The sequence below is a fragment of the Lissotriton vulgaris genome, unplaced genomic scaffold (assembly GCF_964263255.1).
Source record: "Lissotriton vulgaris unplaced genomic scaffold, aLisVul1.2 SCAFFOLD_1049, whole genome shotgun sequence".
Taxonomy (NCBI): domain Eukaryota; kingdom Metazoa; phylum Chordata; class Amphibia; order Caudata; family Salamandridae; genus Lissotriton; species Lissotriton vulgaris.
This window is the reverse complement of record NW_028250089.1, coordinates 739,351-761,353: the sequence shown is the minus strand read 5'-3', so window position 1 is coordinate 761,353 and position 22,003 is coordinate 739,351. Positions and strand designations below refer to the sequence as shown.

The 22,003-nt window shown below is 47.9% G+C and overlaps 1 protein-coding gene across 1 annotated transcript in view; it reads right to left on the bottom strand.

The window, feature by feature from the left end:
* The window catches only part of UBA2 (ubiquitin like modifier activating enzyme 2), a 190,649-nt gene that overhangs the window by 5,521 nt on the left and 163,125 nt on the right, over positions 1 to 22,003 (bottom strand). Inside the window, exon 16 of the mRNA XM_086950487.1 lies at positions 14,674 to 14,807. Coding sequence (XP_086806613.1) covers positions 14,674 to 14,807 — 134 coding nt within the window. The remainder of the gene's footprint in view (positions 1 to 14,673; positions 14,808 to 22,003) is intronic.

Genomic DNA, 22,003 nt, shown 5'->3' with positions numbered 1-22,003 from the left:
CCTTCCTTCCTTATTCGGAGGCGTTGAAATTGGCATAGCTGGATTTCTGGATCTTCGTTGGGCAGCCTGCGATATAAAAGAATCTGGTTGTGGATGACCTATCAGACAAGATGGAGTATCTTGAGGAGCTCGGTACTCTTTCTAAATGCGCGGGAGGACCGCAGGTATAGAGGCATGCGTTTTCATAATTTTTATCCCTTCATTCCAAATGTAATCAATGATGGGAATCACTCTTGTGATTTTCCTGTATTCTTCTTTAAAATCAAGCAAGAAGCAATCTGTGTGTTCTATCGTCCTGGTAATCCTCTTCTTGCTCGTCATCTTGACACTTTATTTGAAGTTCAGAGGGTTGGCGAGCTATGCCGAACGGTCCCTCATCTTCCTCATCAAAGTCATCATCCTCAACGTAAGTTTCCAGGATATGAGATGGTAGCAGAGGAGATTTATTGATATAATCCTGTCTATGGTAAGTCTTTAATTGGAAATGAGTGTAAGAAATAGGAGTAGTCGGTGAAACTGGTGGAATCGCCGTTGTTAGAACCGGCTGTCTCTAGTTGGCAGAGGTATACACTTCTGACAAATAGGGACACACCTTTTCTAGTCAGGGCAAGGGGATCACACCCTTCGATAACCCCTGCTCACCCCCTTGGTAGCTTGGCAGAGCAGACAGGCTTATCTCAGAGGCTGTGTGTTAAGCAATTATGACCACATACAGTAATAAAGTGAATACACTACAAATGGACACGACACAGTAGTATTATAAAAATAAGTATTTTTATATAAGGTTTAGCACAAGACCAAATAACAACAAAAATGTACACAATGGTAATAAATACTCGGGGAAGGGAAAAAGGATAGTTCAAAGGTAGTTCTTCTTTAGCACAAAAGTCTTTAGTATAAAGCAATCTCCTTCTTGGCAATACAGTTCTTAGCAACAGGGTAACCCACACGGGGGCTACACGACGTCGAGGCAAAGTTAATCCAAAGGTTCGGCGTCGACCGCGAGGAGCGCTCCGTCGAGCCCGGAGTCACACAGACCCCCAACAACACAGTACCTTTAGGAAAATGAAGCACACGATGATCAGCGGCGTCGAGCAATCCGGCGTCGCGTCTTCGGTGTCGATCAGGCCTCAGCAGGCGTCGTCGATGATGCGGTTGCACAGAGTGAGCAGCGCTCACGGCGTCGAGAGGGCACACAGTTGATGCGATCAGCAGCGGTGCAGACACAAGGTCCTCTGGAACTAGAGCCGTACTCCCACTCACTGGCGTTGCTGCTGGCGTCGGTCGGGCCCGGCGGCCGGTCGTCGAGGAAGCGGGACACTGGGGCCGTTACCCACTGCGTCGAGCTGGATTCGGCGACGTCCGTCGGCGTCGAGATTGCTGGTTCTGTCAGAGGTGCTGGATTCACGATTCCAGCAAATAGCACTTTAGCAGATGAAGTCCTTTAGCCCTGTGACTTCAGCAGGAGACTGGCACTCTTCCAGTCCTTGGAGATTTTCTTAGCAAGCGTGAGAGTACACACACAGTTCCTCTCCTGGTTCCTTGGCAAAAATTAAGAAGCACTGCAGGATTCCCCCCAGCAAACAGCACACTGGCAGAAGGGGTAGGCAAGTCCTCAGATCAGCAGGCCTCTTGTCCTTGGTTACAGGGTTCCTTGTCAGAAGTGATCTAAATTCTTGGTTCAGGGGTCCTTCTCTTATACCCCTTTTCGGCTTTGATCCCTTTGTCCATGCCGGGGGATTTCCCAACATCCTGGGTCTGTTGTGGGTGGAGCCAGGCAGAAGCACCTGGCCTATTCACTGAGCAGGGCTGGGTCCTCAGACGCCCAGCAGGAGGTGAAGCCAGCATTGACACTGGCAGGAGCAGAGCTATCGGCCTCCTGGCAGGAGGTGGGGCTAGGATCGTCCATGGCAGGCACAGAGCCATCAGGAGGTGGAGCCAGCATTGTATCAGGCAGGGCAGGCTATCAACAACTACTCTCCCCCTACTCTCAACGCAAATGTCCCACTCATCCCACACTGACTCATCCAGACCTGTGGAGCCACCCAGCTCCTGTCACACACACGCAAGACCAGCAGAAACCAGATATGGTTAGACAAGAAAATAGACACTTTCTAAAAGTGCTATTTTCGAACCCAGAGTCCAAAAACCATCCACACCACCGGATGCGTAATTAAACCCCGAGTTCAGGGATACCAAACTCGACATTGCACCATGCTCCCCGACAACACGTGCTGCAAGCCCACGAGCGGCATTTGTATTTACAAGCCCCGGCACTCCTGGTGCACTAGACTAGGGACTGACAGTAAACCAAATAAGCCAAACATGGATACAATAGATACATCAATTTAACATAGGGAGCACTTGCGCTGTGGCACTGATCAGCAGTGACACCGCACCCAAAGCATATACCAGCAAAACATCGAAAAACAGTGGAGGCAAAACAGAACAAAAATGGAGGACAGACTCAAGCCAATGATGTCAGGTCTAACACGTGTCCCCTCCAGCTGAAATGTGGGGAGAACTACCCTTGACCTAGGGAGTCCTCATCACTAAGGCGGAAAAATCTGGACAGACCATCAGCATTGGCGTGATGGGTACCAGGGCGGTGTTCCACCGTAAAGTCCATCCCCTGTAGGGAAATGGACCACCTCAACAGTTTCGGATTCTCACCCCTCATCTGCATCAACCATCTGAGGGGCCTGTGGTCTGTCTGAACCCGGAAGTGAGTCCCAAACAGGTAGGGTCTTAGCTTCTTCAGCGCCCAGACCACAGCGAATGCTTCTCTCTCTATCGCACTCCACCTCGTTTCCCTGGGAAGTAACCTCCGACTGATGAAGGCTACAGGCAAGTCTCGGCCCTCTTCATTCACCTGAGCTAGAACAGCCCCCACGCCATGCTCTGAAGCGTCCGTCTGGACAATAAATTCTTTCGAAAAGTCGGGTGCCTGGAGTATGGGTGCTGTGCACATTGCAGTTTTCAGGGTGTCAAAGGCCGTTTGACAGGCATCAGTCCAGATCACGTTTCGTGGCTGCTTCCTGGAAGTCAGCGAAGTCAAGGGGTGCACAATGTTGCCGTAATCCTTGACAAACCTCCTGTAATAACCCATGAGTCCTAAGAAGGATCTCACCTGAGTTTGGGTTTTGGGCGGCGCCCAAGCCAGGATGGTATCAATCTTGGGTTGCAGGGGGGCAACCTTGCCGCTCCCTACTTGGTGCCCCAAGTACACCACCGAACCCTGCCCAATCTGGCACTTACTGGCTTTGATTGTGAGGCCTGCTCCGCGCAGGGCCAACAACACTTCCTGGAGGTGGGCCAAGTGTTCCTCCCAGCTGGCGCTGAACACTGCGATGTCGTCCAGGTAGGCGGCACTGAAATCCTCCAGTCCAGCCAAGACCTGGTTGACCAACCTCTGGAAGGTGGCAGGGGCATTCTTCCTCCCAAAGGGCATCACCCGGAACTGGTATAGCCCATCTGGTGTGGAGAATGTGGACCTCTCCTTTGCCCCATCGGTCAAGGCGATCTGCCAGTACCCAGACGTTAAATCAAACGTACTAAGGTACCGGGCAGCCCCCAACCGATCGATGAGCTCATCAGCTCTGGGGATGGGGTGCGAGTCAGTCTTCGTGACCTAATTGAGTCCTCGGTAATCCACGCAGAACCGGAGTTCTGGTGAAGCACCAGGCGCTGTAGCCTTCGGGACCAAGACCACTGGGCTGGCCCAAGGACTGCTAGAGGACTCAACCACCCCTAACGCAAACATCTTGGAGACCTCCTCCTTAATGTATGCTCGAACCTTATCAGTCACCCTGTAAGCCTTGTGCTTCACAGGAGGGCTGTCTCCGGTGTCAACGTCATGGACACACCAATGAGTGACACCCGGAACCAAGGAAAACAGATCCGGGAATTGTCCCAACAGGTGGCGACAATCCTGTTTCTGTGCAAGGGTCAGTGTGTCAGAGAGGACCACACCATCCACTGACCCGTCTTGCTCTTTAGCACACAGGAGGTCAGGAAGAGGCTCACTCTCCTCCTCCATTCCAGCATCTGTAGCGAGGAGCATGCCCACTTCGGACCTTTCTAAGTGGGGCTTCAAACGGTTGACATGCAGGACCCGCAAGGGGTTCCTGGGAGATTTCAAGTCCACCAAGTAGGTGACATCGCTCTTTTTCTCCACAACCTTAAACGGTCCAGTCCACCTGTCCTTGAGCGCACAAGGTTCCACAGGGGACATGACCCACACTTCCTGACCAGGCTGAAGCTCTACCAGAGTGGCGTTCCGGTCGTACCATCGCTTCATCTCCTCCTGGCTGGCCTCCAGATTTGCCTGAGCAAGTTCTCTGAAGCGCCGAGTCTGGTTCCGAAAGGCCAGCATGTAGCTGTATACATCCTGGGGAGGTTTCCTGGGAGATTGCTCCCAGCCTTCCTTGACCAGACTCAAAGGCCCTCTTACCGGGTGACCGTACAAAAGCTCAAAGGGGCTGAACCCTAGAGACTTTTGCGGCACCTCTCGGTAAGCAAACAACAGGCATGGCAAGAGGACGTCCCATTTCCGCCTCATTGGTTCTTCAAGACCCATAATCATGCCTTTAAGGGTCCGGTTGAATCTCTCAACCAGCCCATTTCCTTGAGGGTGGTAAGGAGTGGTGAACTTGTAGGTTACCCCACACTCCTTCCACAGAGACTTCATATAGTTCGAAATGAAGTTGGTGCCTCGGTCTGACACCACCTCTCTGGGGAACCCCATCCGGGAGAAAACACCCATCAGTGCCCGTCCCACCACGGGGGCCGTCACTGTTCTGAGAGGGATGGCGTCCGGGTACCGTGTGGCATGGTCCACCAAGACCAGGATGAACCTGTTGCCCAGGGCTGTCTTGGGGTCCAGGGGCCCAACAATGCCAATGCCCACCCGGTCAAAGGGGGTACTGACCACTGGAAAAGGTTGGAGGGGAGCCTTCTGCTTCCTTCCGCTTTTCCCACTTGCCTGGCAAGTGCGACAAGTCTTGCAATGGATGTCTACATCCCTTCGCATCGGAGGCCAATAAAAATGGGTGACAAGCCTGTCATAGGTCTTGTCCTGCCCCAGATGTCCAGCTAACGGAACGTCATGAGCCAACCCCAGTAGGAAGGCTCTGAAGCGCTGGGGTACCACCAGCACACGGGCTGACCCAGGCTCAGCAGCCTTAGGCTCGCTATACAGGAGGTCGTTCTCCCAGTACACAAAATGTGACCCTGACTGATCACCTGAGGATTGGGCTGAGGCCTGCTGCCTCATGCCCACAAGAGAAGGGCACACTTTCTGTTCCGCACAGAATTCCTCCCTGGAGGGACCACCATCCTGCTGCCAGTGGGTCAGCTCGGGCAGGTCTCCCAGTTCGGCAATTTGTTCCCCCGTGGGCTCCAGGGCATCCCCCTCAGGGTCTACCTCCTCCTGGACCACGGGAACTACGGGGGCCGGTTTGCCGCGCCGCCTGCCTCTTCTCTTCACAGCTGGGTCCTGGGCCGTACTTTCAGGCTCCGGGACCCCATCAACACCCTTATTCACTGTCATCGAACGAGTGGTTGCACACACCCACTCTGGCACACCCAACATTTTCAAGTGCGCCTCTCTCTCCACCTTAGCCCAAGGGGAGTCTTCTAAATCATTGCCCAGGAGACAATCGACAGGCATGGCGGGCCTCACAGCAACCTGAAGAGTACCTGAAACTCCCCCCCCCCATTCAAAGGAAACCTGAGCCACCTCACACTCTTTCTGGGAGTTGTCGGCAGCTATCACGGGGTAGAATGCGTGGGGAACCACCTGCTCTCTGGACACCAAGTGACACTTGACAGCTGTCACACTCGCTCCGATGTCTCTGAGAGCTTCCACTCTATGGCCATTAATGGTCACCCACTGCCTATATTTACTAGTGTTACTAGGCAGAGGGGGTGGAGGGACCATTTGCATGTCTCCTAGCGAGACCAGGGACATTTCTGCGGGACCCCTCCAACCATGGACAACCATCTCCTCCCATCACAGGGCTACATTCGCCAACTGACGGGGGGTGCACTCGGCGGTGCATTCGATTTCTTCATGGGACACTGGGGATCGTAATACCGGTGTCCCACCTGCCCACAAGTGTAGCAGGTTAGGGGGCCCCTATGAACAGGTTTACCCGTCGGGGCCCCTGGCTTCTTCTCAAGGGGAGGCTGGGAACCTTTCCCTTGGTTCCCTTGGGGATTACTTTGGGGCCCTTTCTGAGACTCCTTCTGTTTACCCTTGTCCCCCCCACTCTTCTGCTGGGGACCCTGCCCACCTTTGGCTGAGTCTCCCACAGGACCCTTGTGGACCCTGGTACTGACCCAGCGGTCCGCCTCCTCAGCAAGTTTTCTCTGGTTAGATATCTTGCTATCAATAAGATGCTGGCGCAGCTCTGGAAAACAGTTATTAGACAATTGCTCCCAAGCAAACAAATCATAAAGAGCTTCATAACTTTTCACTTTGCTGCCCTTTACCCAACCATCCATGGCTCTGCAAAAATAAGACACATTCAACCCACGTCGTACCAGGCAACTTCTTACATTCTCTAAAAGCTTGTCTGTACCTCTCGGGGGTTAGGCCATACCGCAACATTAAAGCATCTTTCATATGAGCATACGACATCCTATCCGCACAACAAGCATGTCTAACAGGGTATCTCTCCCCTCATTCACAAAACGACCCCACAACCCCGCTCCCCAATTCTTCTCAGGGACCTGGTGGGCCAACAATGCTAACTCATACGCTTTAAACCACTGACCGATATCTTCGTTTCTATGATAATCCTTTATCACATCTTTGGGGAAGTAAAACTTACTTTCTGCAGGCCCAGATGGAATGCTGCCACGAGAGGGATTCAAATCTAAATTTTTAGCTTGGATATCCAGCTCCCTCAACCTGGTTTCACGCTCCAAAGCTAACTTCTCTCTTTCAAACTCTAACTTTTTGATCTCCAAATCAGCTTCTCTTCTACCTCTTGCATTTTCTAACTCCAACTGCCTGTTTATCTTTAGCCTCGCCATTTCCATGTTGTAAGCTCGCTCTTTCGCCCTTTCTTCTCTTTCTTCAGGGGAAAGACCTTTGGAGGAAACACTGCTACCGGGAGAGGACACAGGCCCATTCACTGGCACCTCCTCATCCCCTTCCTCTGTGGGTACCACCACCACATCAGAGGGATCTCTGGACTCCCACCAGGCGTGCAATGCTTTGCGAAAATCATCTTTTATTGAGAGGCCTGTGGTAGGAACTTTAAACTGCTCGCAAAAGTGCTTCAGCTCATCTTTTTTGTATTTCTTTAGCTTATTCCTCTCAAACTCCTCCACAACAACGACAACAGGGGCAGTGACTCCGTTGTCACTCATGGTTAAAACTGGCATTGTTCAAAAAATCAAGTTTCAGAAAAGCGGAGAACCAAAAATAGGATCCTTCCCAATTAGATTGTGACTGCGCTATGGTCTGCTTTCACTATGTAGCGCACACTAATCACTGTACATGGGTCATAAATGCAAGGTCCAAATCCTCACCGCTGCCACCAATGTTAGAACCGGCTGTCTCTAGTTGGCAGAGGTATACACTTCTGACAAATAGGGACACACCTTTTCTAGTCAGGGCAAGGGGATCACACCCTTCGATAACCCCTGCTCACCCCCTTGGTAGCTTGGCAGAGCAGACAGGCTTATCTCAGAGGCTGTGTGTTAAGCAATTATGACCACATACAGTAATAAAGTGAATACACTACAAATGGACACGACACAGTAGTATTATAAAAATAAGTATTTTTATATAAGGTTTAGCACAAGACCAAATAACGACAAAAATGTACACAATCGTAATAAATACTCGGGGAAGGGAAAAAGGATAGTTCAAAGGTAGTTCTTCTTTAGCACAAAAGTCTTTAGTATCAAGCAATCTCCTTCTTGGCAATACAGTTCTTAGCAACAGGGTAACCCACACGGGGGCTACACGACGTCGAGGCAAAGTTAATCCAAAGGTTCGGCGTCGACCGCGAGGAGCGCTCCGTCGAGCCCGGAGTCACACGGACCCCCAACAACACAGTACCTTTAGGAAAATGAAGCACACGATGATCAGCGGCGTCGAGCAATCCGGCGTCGCGTCTTCGGTGTCGATCAGGCCTCAGCAGGCGTCGTCGATGATGCGGTTGCACAGAGTGAGCAGCGCTCACGGCGTCGAGAGGGCACACAGTTGATCCGATCAGCAGCGGTGCAGACACGAGGTCCTCTGGAGCTAGAGCCGTACTCCCACTCACTGGCGTTGCTGCTGGCGTCGGTCGGGCCCGGCGGCCGGTCGTCGAGGAAGCGGGACACTGGGGCCGTTACCCACTGCGTCGAGCTGGATTCGGTGACGTCCGTCGGCGTCGAGATTGCTGGTTCTTTCGGAGGTGCTGGATTCACGATTCCAGCAAATAGCACTTTAGCAGATGAAGCCCTTTAGCCCTGTGACTTCAGCAGGAGACTGGCACTCTTCCAGTCCTTGGAGATTTTCTTAGCAAGCGTGAGAGTACACACACAGTTCCTCTCTCCTGGTTCCTTGGCAAAAATAAAGAAGCACTGCAGGATTCCCCCCAGCAAACAGCACACTGGCAGAAGGGGTAGGAAAGTCCTCAGATCAGCAGGCCTCTTGTCCTTGGTTACAGGGTTCCTTGTCAGAAGTGATCTAAATTCTTGGTTCAGGGGTCCTTCTCTTATACCCCTTTTCGGCTTTGATCCCTTTGTCCATGCCGGGGGATTTCCCAACATCCTGGGTCTGTTGTGGGTGGAGCCAGGCAGAAGCACCTGGCCTATTCATTTAGCAGGGCTGGGTCCTCAGACGCCCAGCAGGAGGTGGAGCCAGCATTGACACTGGCAGGAGCAGAGCTATCGGCCTCCTGGCAGGAGGTGGGGCTAGGATCGTCCATGGCAGGCACAGAGCCATCAGCCGCTTGGCAGGAGGTGGAGCCAGCATTGTATCAGGCAGGGCAGGCTATCAACAACTACTCTCCCACTACTCTCAACGCAAATGTCCCACTCATCCCACACGGATTCATCCAGACCTGTGGAGCCACCCAGCTCCTGTCACACACACGCAAGACCAGCAGAAACCAGATATGGTTAGACAAGAAAATAGACACTTTCTAAAAGTGCTATTTTCGAACCCAGAGTCCAAAAACCATCCACACCACCGGATGCGTAATTAAACCCCGAGTTCAGGGATACCAAACTCGACATTGCACCATGCTCCCCGAGCCAGCTAGGATCATAGCGTTAATAATCCCGGCGGCCCATTCTAATCAATGGAGAGCAGGTTACCTTGCAATAGTGAAGAACGAAGATGGCGGTAATTCACTATTAGGACATGCCAACCTGGTCAGGCGTGTCCTACCTTATACTCCCAATGCACCCTGCCCGTGGGCCTACCATAGGGGTGACTAACATGAAGTCAAGGGAAGGTTTGAGGGCTGGCAAGTAGGTATACTTGCGCAGCCTGCGTGACAGCACTAGGCTGCACGTGGGTCTCGCAATGACCGATCCGTAGACATTCTTTTACGAGGCCGCTCCTGTGGGTGGCACAACACGTGCTGCAAGCCCACGAGCGGCATTTGTATTTACAAGCCCCGGCACTCCTGGTGCACTAGACTAGGGACTGACAGTAAACCAAATAAGCCAAACATTGATACAATAGATACATCAATTTAACATAGGGAGCACTTGCGCTGTGGCACTGATCAGCAGTGACACCGCGCCCAAAGCATATACCAGCAAAACATCGAAAAACAGTGGAGGCAAAACAGAAAAAATGGAGGAGAGACTCAAGCCAATGATGTCAGGTCTAACAGCCGTTGACAAACTCTTCATCGACTGGCTGTTCATCGTCGACGGAATGATCTTCGTCGTCGACGGGGTCTTCGTCGGTGGTGTCGTCATCGTCGACGGGCTCTTCGTTGATGGTGTCATAGTCGAAGGAGCCGTCGTCAACGCGGTCTTCGACGACGGCGTCGTAGACGTACTCTAAGTTGATGAGGTTGACTTTAACTTAGTCGTCGATGGAACTGTCGTCGACGAGCTCGACGTCGACTGAGGCTTAGACAACGAATTCTTCGTCTACGAATCTTTCGCCACAATAGATTCCTTTGTAGTGGAGATCTTAGAAGACACAATAGGCAAAGACATGGCCGTATTAGAGACTGTAGCCGTTGATAGAGGAGCAGCAGAAGTCACAGAGACCGTATGAGAGGAAACCAGAGTAAGAGTCTTAACCTGGACTTTACTCACAGTTCTGAGGGCTGAAGGCCTTTTAGAAATCTCAGAGGGCGGACACAGCGTTGACCCAGAGGATAGTTTGGAAGACCTCTGTGACTGGTCACAAACTTCATGAGAAGCCTTGTGATGCTTTCTTCCCTCACTGGAAGAGCTGTCATGCTCTCTAGCCCTCTTGCTAGATGTTGAGGCCTTGTCATCCTCCTCAGCCGAGGAAGATTTCAACCACAAAAGCAGCCTTGCTTCCCTGTCTCTAATAGTTTTAGCAGGGAAGGTCCGGCAGATTCTATAATCCTTAACAACATGTTTAGGATGTAGACATTAGATGCAGTCCTTGTGCTGTTCATCCATATGGACCCTCTTCTCACAGGTCATGCAAGCTCTAAAAAGAGCCTTCTTGTCAGACATTTTGAAGAAAAAAGGTGAAGAAACTGAGCAGGCACTCAGGAAGAATCCCTTCCACACGATGTGCGGTGAAAATCTGAGGAGAACTGCCTCTTCTGGGAAGGTTCTAGAGGGTGCTGGTAGCTGATTGGTTGGAACTATGTTTTAGTTCTTTTCATATAATGAGGTAGATAGGCTACTAAGTTTTAGACGTTTTGGCTTTTCTTTTAGCCTACTACTGTTATACTAAGGCACTGCTTTTGTATTTTTTACCGAGGGACTCCCGCCGACGAAGAATGATTCAGGCATGTGAATCTATGAAAGATACCCCAATACTGGATAAAGTGGCTTACACAGATGTAGCCAAGAGAGTATACTGTGATACAAACATGTCTGCCTGAATTTCAACCGCAAGCTCAACATCCACTTCCTAAACTGATACCTGCAGAGATTAAGGATCTTAGTCCTACCTCAAATTTACAGCTGTGGGGTGTTGGGCAGCTTGCTTCTTAAGTCTGATTAAAAAGTCAAACCAGACACAGGGGGCTATACTACTAGTTTGCACCAAACCAAGCCTCGCTTCCAACATCTAGTGGAAAAACACTGTTCCTTTAGAGCCATTAGTATCTTCAGAGGGTGTTAAGCTCATATCCTGCAGAATGCCATGAAGCAAAGAGCAGGGATCAAAAACCTATTTAAAGTTCACCTGGATCTCAGGCCAACAGCTTCTGTAGTTCAAACAGCCCTTTAGACACTAGGTTCCGGTTAAAAGAAAAACATTTAAAAATAATTTAAAAAACACACATTGAAAGAGCATTAATCCCTTCCTAATGACGAACAGGATCAAAGGGTCCTGGGTAACATCCTCCTCCACCCCACAGGATGAGCAACAATTGGGTGTTTCCCCACTAACTGGGTAGAAGAGGTCTATGATCTTGGACAAGGGAATTATTTTGTTTCTTGTAATCATAGTTTGAGGATGTGGCAAAGTACTCTTCAAACAATTTGTGGATCTTGCACCTATAACATGGACGGAGTACATGTATGCTTCGTACAAATAGAAAGTCATTCGCCTGAAACCACTCTGTTTTGCACAAGTGTCTGCGGAGGTTACAAACCAGCTTTTCACATTAATGGGAAGATGAACCACTCCCCTTTGTATCTTCTGGATGACAGAGGAAGAACCTGGTCACATACAAAGTTTTACCTGAGCTGAACCTTCTGCGAGGTCACAAGAAGATAGGAGTTTAATCCACTTGCTTCATGTAATAACTAATTTCTTAGCAAGTTTCAAAATTTCTCCCACTCAACATACCACAGGCATAAATGTTCAATTCACATAGAAATACCTGCTTTTGAACATTTGCCCTGAAGATGGACTAGATAACATGGACGGTCATCAAAAACAAATTTCTTTCAATGTAAACAAGGCTGTGTTTGATGCATGTAAGAGTTCCAAAACCATGACCAGGACCATAAAACCGGTTGGTACATATGGTAATGAAACTGAGAAACAATTTTTTGGATCATTATGAAAATATGGCCCAATCCTATCAACACAATCTACGCCATCATTAAACTAATGGGGCCCCTGTATTAAATGAAGCCAGATTAGTGATAAAAATGAATTATTGAGGCACATCCTCCCCACTTGGGAGACATCCTACTGAATGTGATTAAGAGGTTAATTGACGAGTCTACCCCTTTCACTGTAAGTTTTCATTTTTGTTATAAATTCCTGATATCAAAGGAAATTGGGTTTAGGGAAATCATAATGGGCACCGAGTAAGACTACACAGTCCCTAAATGTTAAGGATGTATTCAGTCTTTTTTTGGAACCTCTATCTTGACATAATGGAGCTGCCCCCCCCCCCTAATTTTATCAGATTACCACAGTAATCTGTTCTATAAAGATTACAAATTAAGGGCACACCTGTTTGCCTAACATTGCAGGCTTCCCTAGCAATGTCTCCACTGATTATCACAGATGCTATGGAAACTTTGTATATTGCTATAATGTACATGGTAAATTGTAGTACAATACTCAATTTGTCCAGAGTGGAATGCAAAAATCTCCACTTTGATCAATCAAATGGCTTCCAAAAGTCTAACAACCTAATGTTGAGTATTTCATTTTCTGACCAACAGCTAGCGGGTTCAGTTAGGTAATGGGTTTTAGCCAGTAGCCAATTCTCACAAATCAGTTACTTGACCAGCATTTTAATACGCTACTTGAACACAAGGATAATAGTTTCATATATAGATTAAAGGTTCAGATGAGCATCCTAAAGGGCAAAATTAGTAATTTCCAACTGTCTTAGAAACGTTGTTCTTTAATGGAGGGGACATTCACATCCCCATCAAAATTGTACCAAATAATTCTTTTTAAATTGACATTAGCTCGGAGGTAAATGTTTTAGAGAATTACTCACATAAACCATCTTCGAGGCAGGCTTTGATACTTTAAGTGTACATTGTGTTGTCAGGATCTCCTCTTGTTCTTAGACCCAGCAAACAAAGTGTAGGTCTCACAAGTATGAAGAGCTCAATGATACAGCACAATGAGATTTCAATTCCAGTGGTTTCCTCCTATTTGTCATCTATTTCACAAAAGCTTGCAGTCTTAAAGGGCATGCATCATTGTATAGAACACAAGTCTTCTGCTGCCAGGTGAGAAACGTCCCATACTAGTTACCATAAGCATAATTCTTACATACGTAGATGTATAGAAAATTTCTTCTCATCCAAACATCAGTAACTACTACTCTGTCTGACCAGTTTAGAGATGGGCACACTGACCTGAATAGGTCTCGACTGATTCAAGGCCAAAATGAGAAACGCTTTGGACCCAAAAAACGTTTTATTGTCCCACAAAATACCAAATATTGTTTCAGCTTCATTAAGGCCCCAGTTGTCTGCTGGCTTTAATTGTCAGTACCAAGTCTAAGTTGGCTAAATGTTTTAAGGATCTAGGTACTAATCCATTCTTCAATTCCTCCAAGTTCCGCATCTTGAAATACGTAGAAGGATGAATGTGAGGTTACAGAACAGCACATATCCCATTCTTAAAAAAGATTAGTCTTATAGGTTTTATAGTGCTTGTTTACATATATGGTAGACCTTTCACAGTTTTCTCGGACCGCTAAAATCGTGATTGGTCTACAAAAACAGAAATGCTTTCAATACCTTTTCTCATGGCTTAGGAGTTTTTTTGTTGCTAGGAGAGCAGCTTGGTATTAAAATCTTCACCCACCACCACTGGTACGAAACAAAATCAGCCAGTTGTCATGTGACTGTATTGTGTATTTCGCAAGTGCTCCTTCTCTTTCAACCATTGTAATGCCTTTAACCTAACAAATGACTGCAACCACCTTCAAACAAGGGCCTCTACCAAAGACTGAAGGAAGTCTTCCATTTATAGGTGTCACATCCTGAAAGATAAGGTCCTGAGAAGGAATTCTCCATGTATGATTAAGAGCAGAGAAAACAAGGTTATTGCGCCCATTAAACAGTAGCCCCCGGTGTGTCTAATGGGCTGTGAGATTCACAGACTGAGTGGTTTTGATGTCTGATTTTTAGGAAGGAGATCTAGATATAGAAACCCCCTCGTGAGCAACAAAAGCTAGATAATACGCACAGCAATATTGGGGTACAGCAACACTACAGGACAGCGACAGTTAGGGAAGCAGAGTGGATTGGCAATATATATGGATATTTCAAAATTAAGTCAATTTAATGGCATTAAATGGACTTAATTTTGAAATATCCACGAGCGTCTGGACATTCTTTCTCTAACTGAGCAAGTGGTTATGATAGATATATATAACATATACATATACATATAACCATTGATTTGAATTTTTCATGTTTAGCGACTTAAAATCTGAAGAAGAACCTCAGAGTCAGCCATTTCCAATTGAATGGCTTGGTTAGTTAAAAAAAGAACAGCCCCTCATGTGCAAGACAAATCAGGGACAAATAGAAACATTTGCATTTAAAATATAATGGAGTGCTTACCTGTAGATGTGGATGGCTGAGCATCATCACTGCCATTTGTGACATTTTTTACGGGTTCTTCTAATTGTTTTGGTGCAGCTTTTTCAGGAGCTTCCCCAACAACTTCAAATTCTACATCCTTTGCGAGTTCTTCACTGTGAAAGATAAACAGATGGATCTGTTGGAAAGATGGCATACTAGAATCCTCAGGTGAACGCAATACTTCTCCTGCATAGTGGCAAAAGTTGTTTTCCTCATACATCTCAGTCTGTGTTAAACGATTTCTAAACTTTTAACATTGCTAAACACAAATAAACCTGATGGAAAACAGTTAGGGAGTGCATTACTGAAGTAAATTTTTTATTTGGCTTCAAGTCACAGATTTCTCACCTGTATGCCAATGCAGAATTAACAGCCTTGTCCCTGGTGGAATGAGCCTGAAGGTCCTTCCGGAGGCTGCTTTTTGACCAATCCATAAAAGATCATAATGCAGAGGACTATTCCTCCTGACAAAGTCAATTTCTGCATCATTTTACATTTATTTGCCCCCAAGAACTCCAAAAAAACCTGATAGTCGACTCAATGGTCTTTGGAATGATCAATGGAGAAGCTCAAGGCTCATGTGGGGACCAGCTGATGGAGCCTATACTCTTCCTGCAGGAGGTGAGACGGAGCATAAACAGTGGAAAGATGACACATTGTCAATGTAAAATGGTGTCAAAACATTTTGTAAAAAGGCCGACCTGGTCCTCAAGGCTAATTTGTCTGGGGGAAAAGGTGATGTTGGGCTGCTGCACCGAGAGAGCCTGGAGCTCACTTACACAATGAGACTGACTGCAATGAGGAAAAGGGGTTCAAATCACAAAACGCAATGAGCAACTGTGCATTGGCTTGAAAGAGATGCACGTGACCAAAGTCAGGACCAGATAAAATCCCACTGTTGCATCACATGCAATTGTAAACAGTATTATTTAGCATTTGCTACTCCTGGCATATAAGTGCTTTGCGGCAAGTAGCAAGACACTCTGGAACCCAAGAGTAGAGTTTAGTAATAATTTTTGTTCTTTTTTTGTGCATTATTTGTTAGATTTATGCTGGATTTCTTATGTGTTTAGTAGAGTTTAGAATAGGGATAGGATGATGGGAATGGATTTAAAAGGGAAAGAAACTTAGTTACTTACCTGTAACTACAGTATTCGGATCTTTCATAGATTACCATGATTGAATCATCCCTGTTGAAGTGGAAGTCCCACGGTGTCATTATAAAAGCAATAAATACTATAACCATAGGCTATAATGCAATGAGCAGTCATTGCAATAGCCTATCTATATCTTTTTGTAAAAAAAGGACCAAACTTAAGTAATAACCAATCAGATAACAGCACCCTGTAAAACACTCCCAAGAGAGGCTGAGTTCCTCAGATTTTCAAGCACAAGTGAGATAAACATATGCATGAAGACATAAGGGAAGCCTCAGGGGAGGTGGGTGAGTTGCAATTGAATCCATAACAGATACCAATACTGGAGATCCGTAGTTACAGGTAAGTAACTCAGTTTCTTATCCAATATTGGATCTTTCACGGGTTCACATGCTTGAATCAGAATAACAAGCAATTGTACAGATTAACATTGCAGAAAATAGAAGTACTCTTAGAGGATGGTGGGAAATAATACAATACATATTTGCATTCTTAGCATATAACAATTGTCAGCATGTAAAACCAAGAAGTATCATAACCACATGATGGAAACGACATATAAAGTAAAAAAGAACTACCGCTAAGAGTAAAGGCTTACCCTTTACATTTTTTTTTTTACTGAGTTTTACATAGCGCAAACTCGACCCGGTATCGGGTGTCAGAGAGCTATACATAGCACCAGTTGCGTTACATGAGGACACCTTTTTTTGCTAGGCACGGGGAGATTAGGTGATTTGCCCAGAATCACAGGATGTTCAGCGTCATTGCCGGGACTCGAACCCGGTTCTCCAGATTCGAGGCTGACCTCCTTATTGGAACAGATGACGCAAGTTCGCTTGTCCTACAGCTGCGTCACTATAGGTTGGCAAATCCAAACAAGAATGCCATGTGAAAATGTGTGTTCTTCAATGTTGCTGAACAGCATATTTAACGGGATACCAGCAAATAGCGCAGTAGTAGAGGATATTGCACTTGTGGAATGTGCTTTAGCCTTGAGCCTGAGCAGCATACCCGCTTTAAAGTGGCAGAGTAGGATAGTTGTGGCAATCAATCGTGCAACAGTTTTTTTTAAATGTATTTTTATTAAACATACGTCCGCATCAAAATATAGCATTATCATGAGTCTCAAATTCTATGCATCCTCAGTACAATAGTGGCAACAGTCGTCTTTGTGTCTGAAGTACCCAGCTTTTGAGGCCCATGGGAAACCAGCAACTGATCAGTCTTCCAGATTTTTTTAGGCCGTTGCAAACAAAACTTAAGATATCGTTTGATATCCAGAGAATGAAGACATTTCTCAGCTGGCGAGGATGGATTTGGAAAAAATGTGAGGAGAACTATAGGTTTGATAAGGTAAAATTGGGAAGGAACTTTTGGAATAAATTTAGTACTTGTTCTGAGGAGAACATAGTAGTCAGTGAAGAGTAGTGCAAATGCTACTACCAGTATGCATCTGTTCTTGGCATGTAAGGCTGCTGACATTCATATCTGTGCATAGATCGCCGCCTAGTGTTGGGTCCGGATGATTGCACATTGTTGTCCTGGAAGAGTCTTCGAAGTATCACAAGATAGGTGGCTCCTCCCCTGGACTACAGTGCGCATGGGCATCGACTCCATCCCCAGATTGTTTTTAGCCATTGTGGCCGAGATGGAGTGAACTTAGTGAATGATGACCATGCCATGAAATGATATGTAAACACTGCAGCTGCTAGAGGTGCCGGGGAGGAGGGCGGGCGATATGAATGTCAGCAGCCCTACATGCCAAGAACAGATGCATACTGGTAAGTAGCATTTGCAGTTCGAGGCATGTGGGCTGTTGAATTCATATCTGTGCATAGAATACATAGCAGTCCCTCCATTAGCAGCGGCCGCCCGTGCCAGCTGCAGCAGTTTGGAAAAGTGTCTTGAGAACAGCCTGCCCTACAGCTGACTGCTGTTTAGAGTGCACGTCTACACAGTAATGTTTAGTAAATGTATGTGTGGTAGACCATGTGGCTGCTCTACATATGTCCTCTAAGGGAATGTTTCCAAGGAAGGCCATAGAGGCCCCCAACTTTCTGGTGGAGTGGGCTCTCGGTGGAATTGTAAGAGTGCGTTTAGCCTTCGCATAACAGATCTGAATACATTTCACGATCCACCTAGCAATACCAGCCTTGGAAATAGCGTTACCTTTGTGGTGTGGCGCAAAGGCAACGAAAAGCTGCTTAGTCTTTCTAAAATCCTTGGTCCTATCAATGTAATACATTAGGGCCCTTTTAACGTCAAGGGTGTGGAGCATCCGCTCCGCCAGTGACTCAGGATTTTGAAAAAACACCGGCAACTCAATTGTTTGGTTTATGTGGAACTGAGACACAACCTTGGGTAGAAATTTAGGGTTAGTGCGGAGCACTACCCTGTTAGCATGAACCTGGAAGAAAGGCTCTTGGATTGTGAGGGCCTGCAGCTCACTAACCCTCTGTAGCGATGTAATTGCTACTAAGAAAGCCACTTTCCAAGTCAAGAACTGAAGTTCGCAAGAATGTAGTGGCTCAAAGGGAGGACCCATCAGTCTTGTAAGAACCACATTGAGGTTCCATTCTGGAGCTGGTGGGGTCCGTGGTGGAATGACCCTTTTGAGTCCTTCCAGAAAAGCTTTGATAGCAGGCACTTTGAAAAGTGAAAGGTGCTGTCTATTCTGGAGGTATGCGGCCATCGCAGACAGGTGAATGCGGATGGAAGTATATGCCAAATTACACTGGTACAGATGGAACAGGTAACAGATGATGTTCTGAATGGAAGCATCTAGTGGATTAATGTTGTGGTTTGCGCAATAAATGACAAACCGCTTCCATTTGGCCGCATAACATGCTCTAGTAGTGGGCTTTCTTGCCTCCCGAATGATGTCCATGCAATTAGGAGGAAGGTTAAGGTAGCCAAACTCTAGGACCTCAGGAGCCAGATCGCCAGGTTGAGCTGTTGCGGATCCGGGTGCTGAATGTCGCCATGGCTCTACGTCAGAAGGCTGGGTGTGAGATGAAGCCTTTGATGCGGTACCACGGAAAGTTCCAAAAACGTGGTGTACCACGGTTGGCGAGCCCACGTTGGAGCAACTAGGATGAGAGTCATTGAGTGCTGCCTGAGCCTGCGCGCCACCAGCGGTATCAGGGGTGCTGGGGGAAAAGCGTACGCAAATTTGCCTGACCAGTTCATCCATATCGCATTGCCCTGCGATTGCGGGTGTGGGAACCTGGCGGCGAAGCTTTGGCATTTTGCGTTCTCCCTTGTGGCGAACAGGTCTATCTCTGTATGACCCCATCTTTGAAAGTACGGCTGGAGTACTGATGGATGTATCTCCCACTCGTGCATTTGGTGGCTGTGCCTGCTGAGCAGGTCCGCCATCTGATTGTCTTTGCCTGGGAGGTGTTCTGCCATGAGGAAGATGTTCCTCTGAATGGCCCACTTCCACATACTCTGAGCCAGATGAGACAGCTGCGGAGAGTGTGTTCCTCCCTGTTTCCGAATGTAGTACATGGCCGTCATGTTGTCCGTCCGGATCAACACGACCTTGTTGCACAGATGTACTTTGAACGCCTTTAAGGCCATGAAGATCGCCATCAGTTCTAGCACATTGATGTGCATCTTCTTCTGCTGTAGTGTCCATAGTCCCTGCTCTGTGTAATGGAGTACATGCGCTCCCCAACCCTGGAGAGAAGCGTCCGTCGTCAGGATGATCTGCGGCACAGGCTCTTGAAACGGTCGGCCCTTGCAAAGGTTTTGTGGATTCCACCAATGCAGAGAGTTGTATGCCCGACCGCTCACCAACACTAGGTCTTTCAATTGCCCGTGAGCCTGAGTCCACTGACGTGCTAAGCACTCCTGAAGCGGACGCATATGTAGTCTCGCGTGTGGGACTATGGAGATGCAGGAGGCCATCATGCCTATCAACTGCATGAACACTCTTGCTGGAAGCGAGTGCTGAGGTCTGAATCTTTGGATCAGCGACTGAATGCTGTCGATTCTCACTGAATTCGGCTGCGCAGTGGCCGCCAGAGTTTATGGTCACACCCAGATACTGCCGTATGTGGGCGGGCTGGAGATGGGATTTTGGGTAATTCAGTGAGAACCCCAGATCGTGCAGAAGGTGAATGGTGTGGGACACGTGGTTGGCGCACTGCTGGTCCGAGTTTGCTTGAATGAGCCAGTCGTCCAGATAGGGGTAGACGTGGATGTTCTGACGTCTCAGATGCGCCGCCACCGTCGCTAGGCACTTTGTGAAGACCCTGGGCGCTGTGGTGACCCCAAAAGGCAGAACCTTGAACTGGTAGTGCTGGTTTTGAATGGTGAACCTTAGGTATTTTCTGTGTGAAGGATGCAGGGGAATGTGAAAGTATGCATCCTTGAGATCCAGAGTCGCCAGGCAGTCCCCTTGCCGAAGCAGTGGGAGAACCTGCTGCAGCGTGAGCATATGGAAATGTTCTGACAGAATGTACAAGTTGAGAGGTCTGAGGTCTGAGGTCTAGGATGGGCCTGAGGGATCCGTCCTTCTTTGGAATTAGAAAGTACAGGGAGTAAACCCCTGTACCCCTTTCCTGCAGGGGAACGAGCTCTATTGCCCCTTTTTGCAGCATGACGTTGACTTCCTGCTGCAACAAGTGCAAGTGCTCGCCGGACATAGGACGGCTTTTTGGAGGTATGTTGGGTGGAGTGGATGTGAGCTCCAGACAATAACCGTATTGGATAAGAGATCTGACCCACCTGTCCGTGGTGATGGACTTCCACACGGGCAGGAACTGCTGGAGTCTCCCCCCGACAGGTGTTGCGTGGTTGGGGGGCAGTGACAAGGCGTCACGGTTTGCTGGCGGTGGAGGACCTGGAGCTGTTATTTCCACGTCCTCTGCCTTTGACGTTGTTGCCACGGTATCCACCCCGACCCTTGTTGGTATATGAGGATTGGGTGTTACTCTTATAGAATTGCGTGGATTGTGACGCTTGACCCCTTGAGGTGCCTCTGTTATTGAAGCGGCGAAAGGAACCACCCCGAAACTGCTGGGACTGCAGGGCACCCATAGATTTAGCAGTGTCAGTGCCTTTTTTCATTTTTTCGAGGGTGGCATCCACTTCTGGGCCAAACAGGTGGTCTGGATTGACAGTTTGGTTTAGGATGGTAGTTTGAATGTCTGGTTTAAAGCCTGATATTCTGAGCCATGCATGTCGGCGCAGTAGAACGCTAGTGTTTATTGCTCGTGAGGCGGTATCAGCCACATCCAGAGCACACTTAATTGAAGCATTGGTGATAAGCTTCCCCTCCTGAATCAACATTTCAGCTGCCTCCTTATACTGATCTGGTAAGTGCTGTAGAAGGGTCTCTAGAGTGTCGTAGTGTGCCCTGTCGTAGCGTGCAAGTAGCGCCTGCGTGTTGGATATGCACCACATATTGGCTGCCTGCGCAGCAATAAGTTTCCCCGAAGCCTCAAATACTTTTGATTCCTTGTCTGGGGGAGGAGCATCACCCGTAGTCTGTGAGTTGGCACTTTTGCGTGCGTTGGAGACAACCAAAGAGTCTAGTGGCAACTGTCCTTTGATATATGTTGGATCAGTGGGCGCTGCCTTGTACTTCTTGTCAATACGAGGATTAATGACTCTTGCCCGGGTGGGCTCCTTGAAAACCTCTGGCGCATGTTTTAACACTCCTTTGAGCATTGGCAATGTCTTAACAGTTTTTTCAGCCACTGAAAAGGTGTCAGAAAGAAAATCGACGTCCACTGTCTCTGCATGGAGATCGACGTCATGATTGGCTGCAGCTCTTTCAATTAGAGCGTTGAAGGCCGCAGAGTCTTCTGTTGGGGAAGTCTTTGCAGCAAAAAGCTGCGGCTCCTGTCCCGAATGAGGGTCCCCAGGGTCGCCCCCGGCAGACCATGGCTCAGTCACATCCTCTGGGTCTGAGTAAACTGGATAAGCATACTCATCCTCATCGTTTCCATCACCCTCCTCAACATTAGAATGAGTGGGTGAGAGTTCCTGACTTTGTGGAGATGCAGGCTCCATAGGGGCAGATGCACCCGCAGAGTCCAACTTCTTTTTAAGTGGGATGTGTAAATGTTCCAAAGCCGGCTCCGGGGTGATCTTCCGTTTAAGGAGAGAGAGCTTGCCTGTGTTGGCGTCGATGATCACCT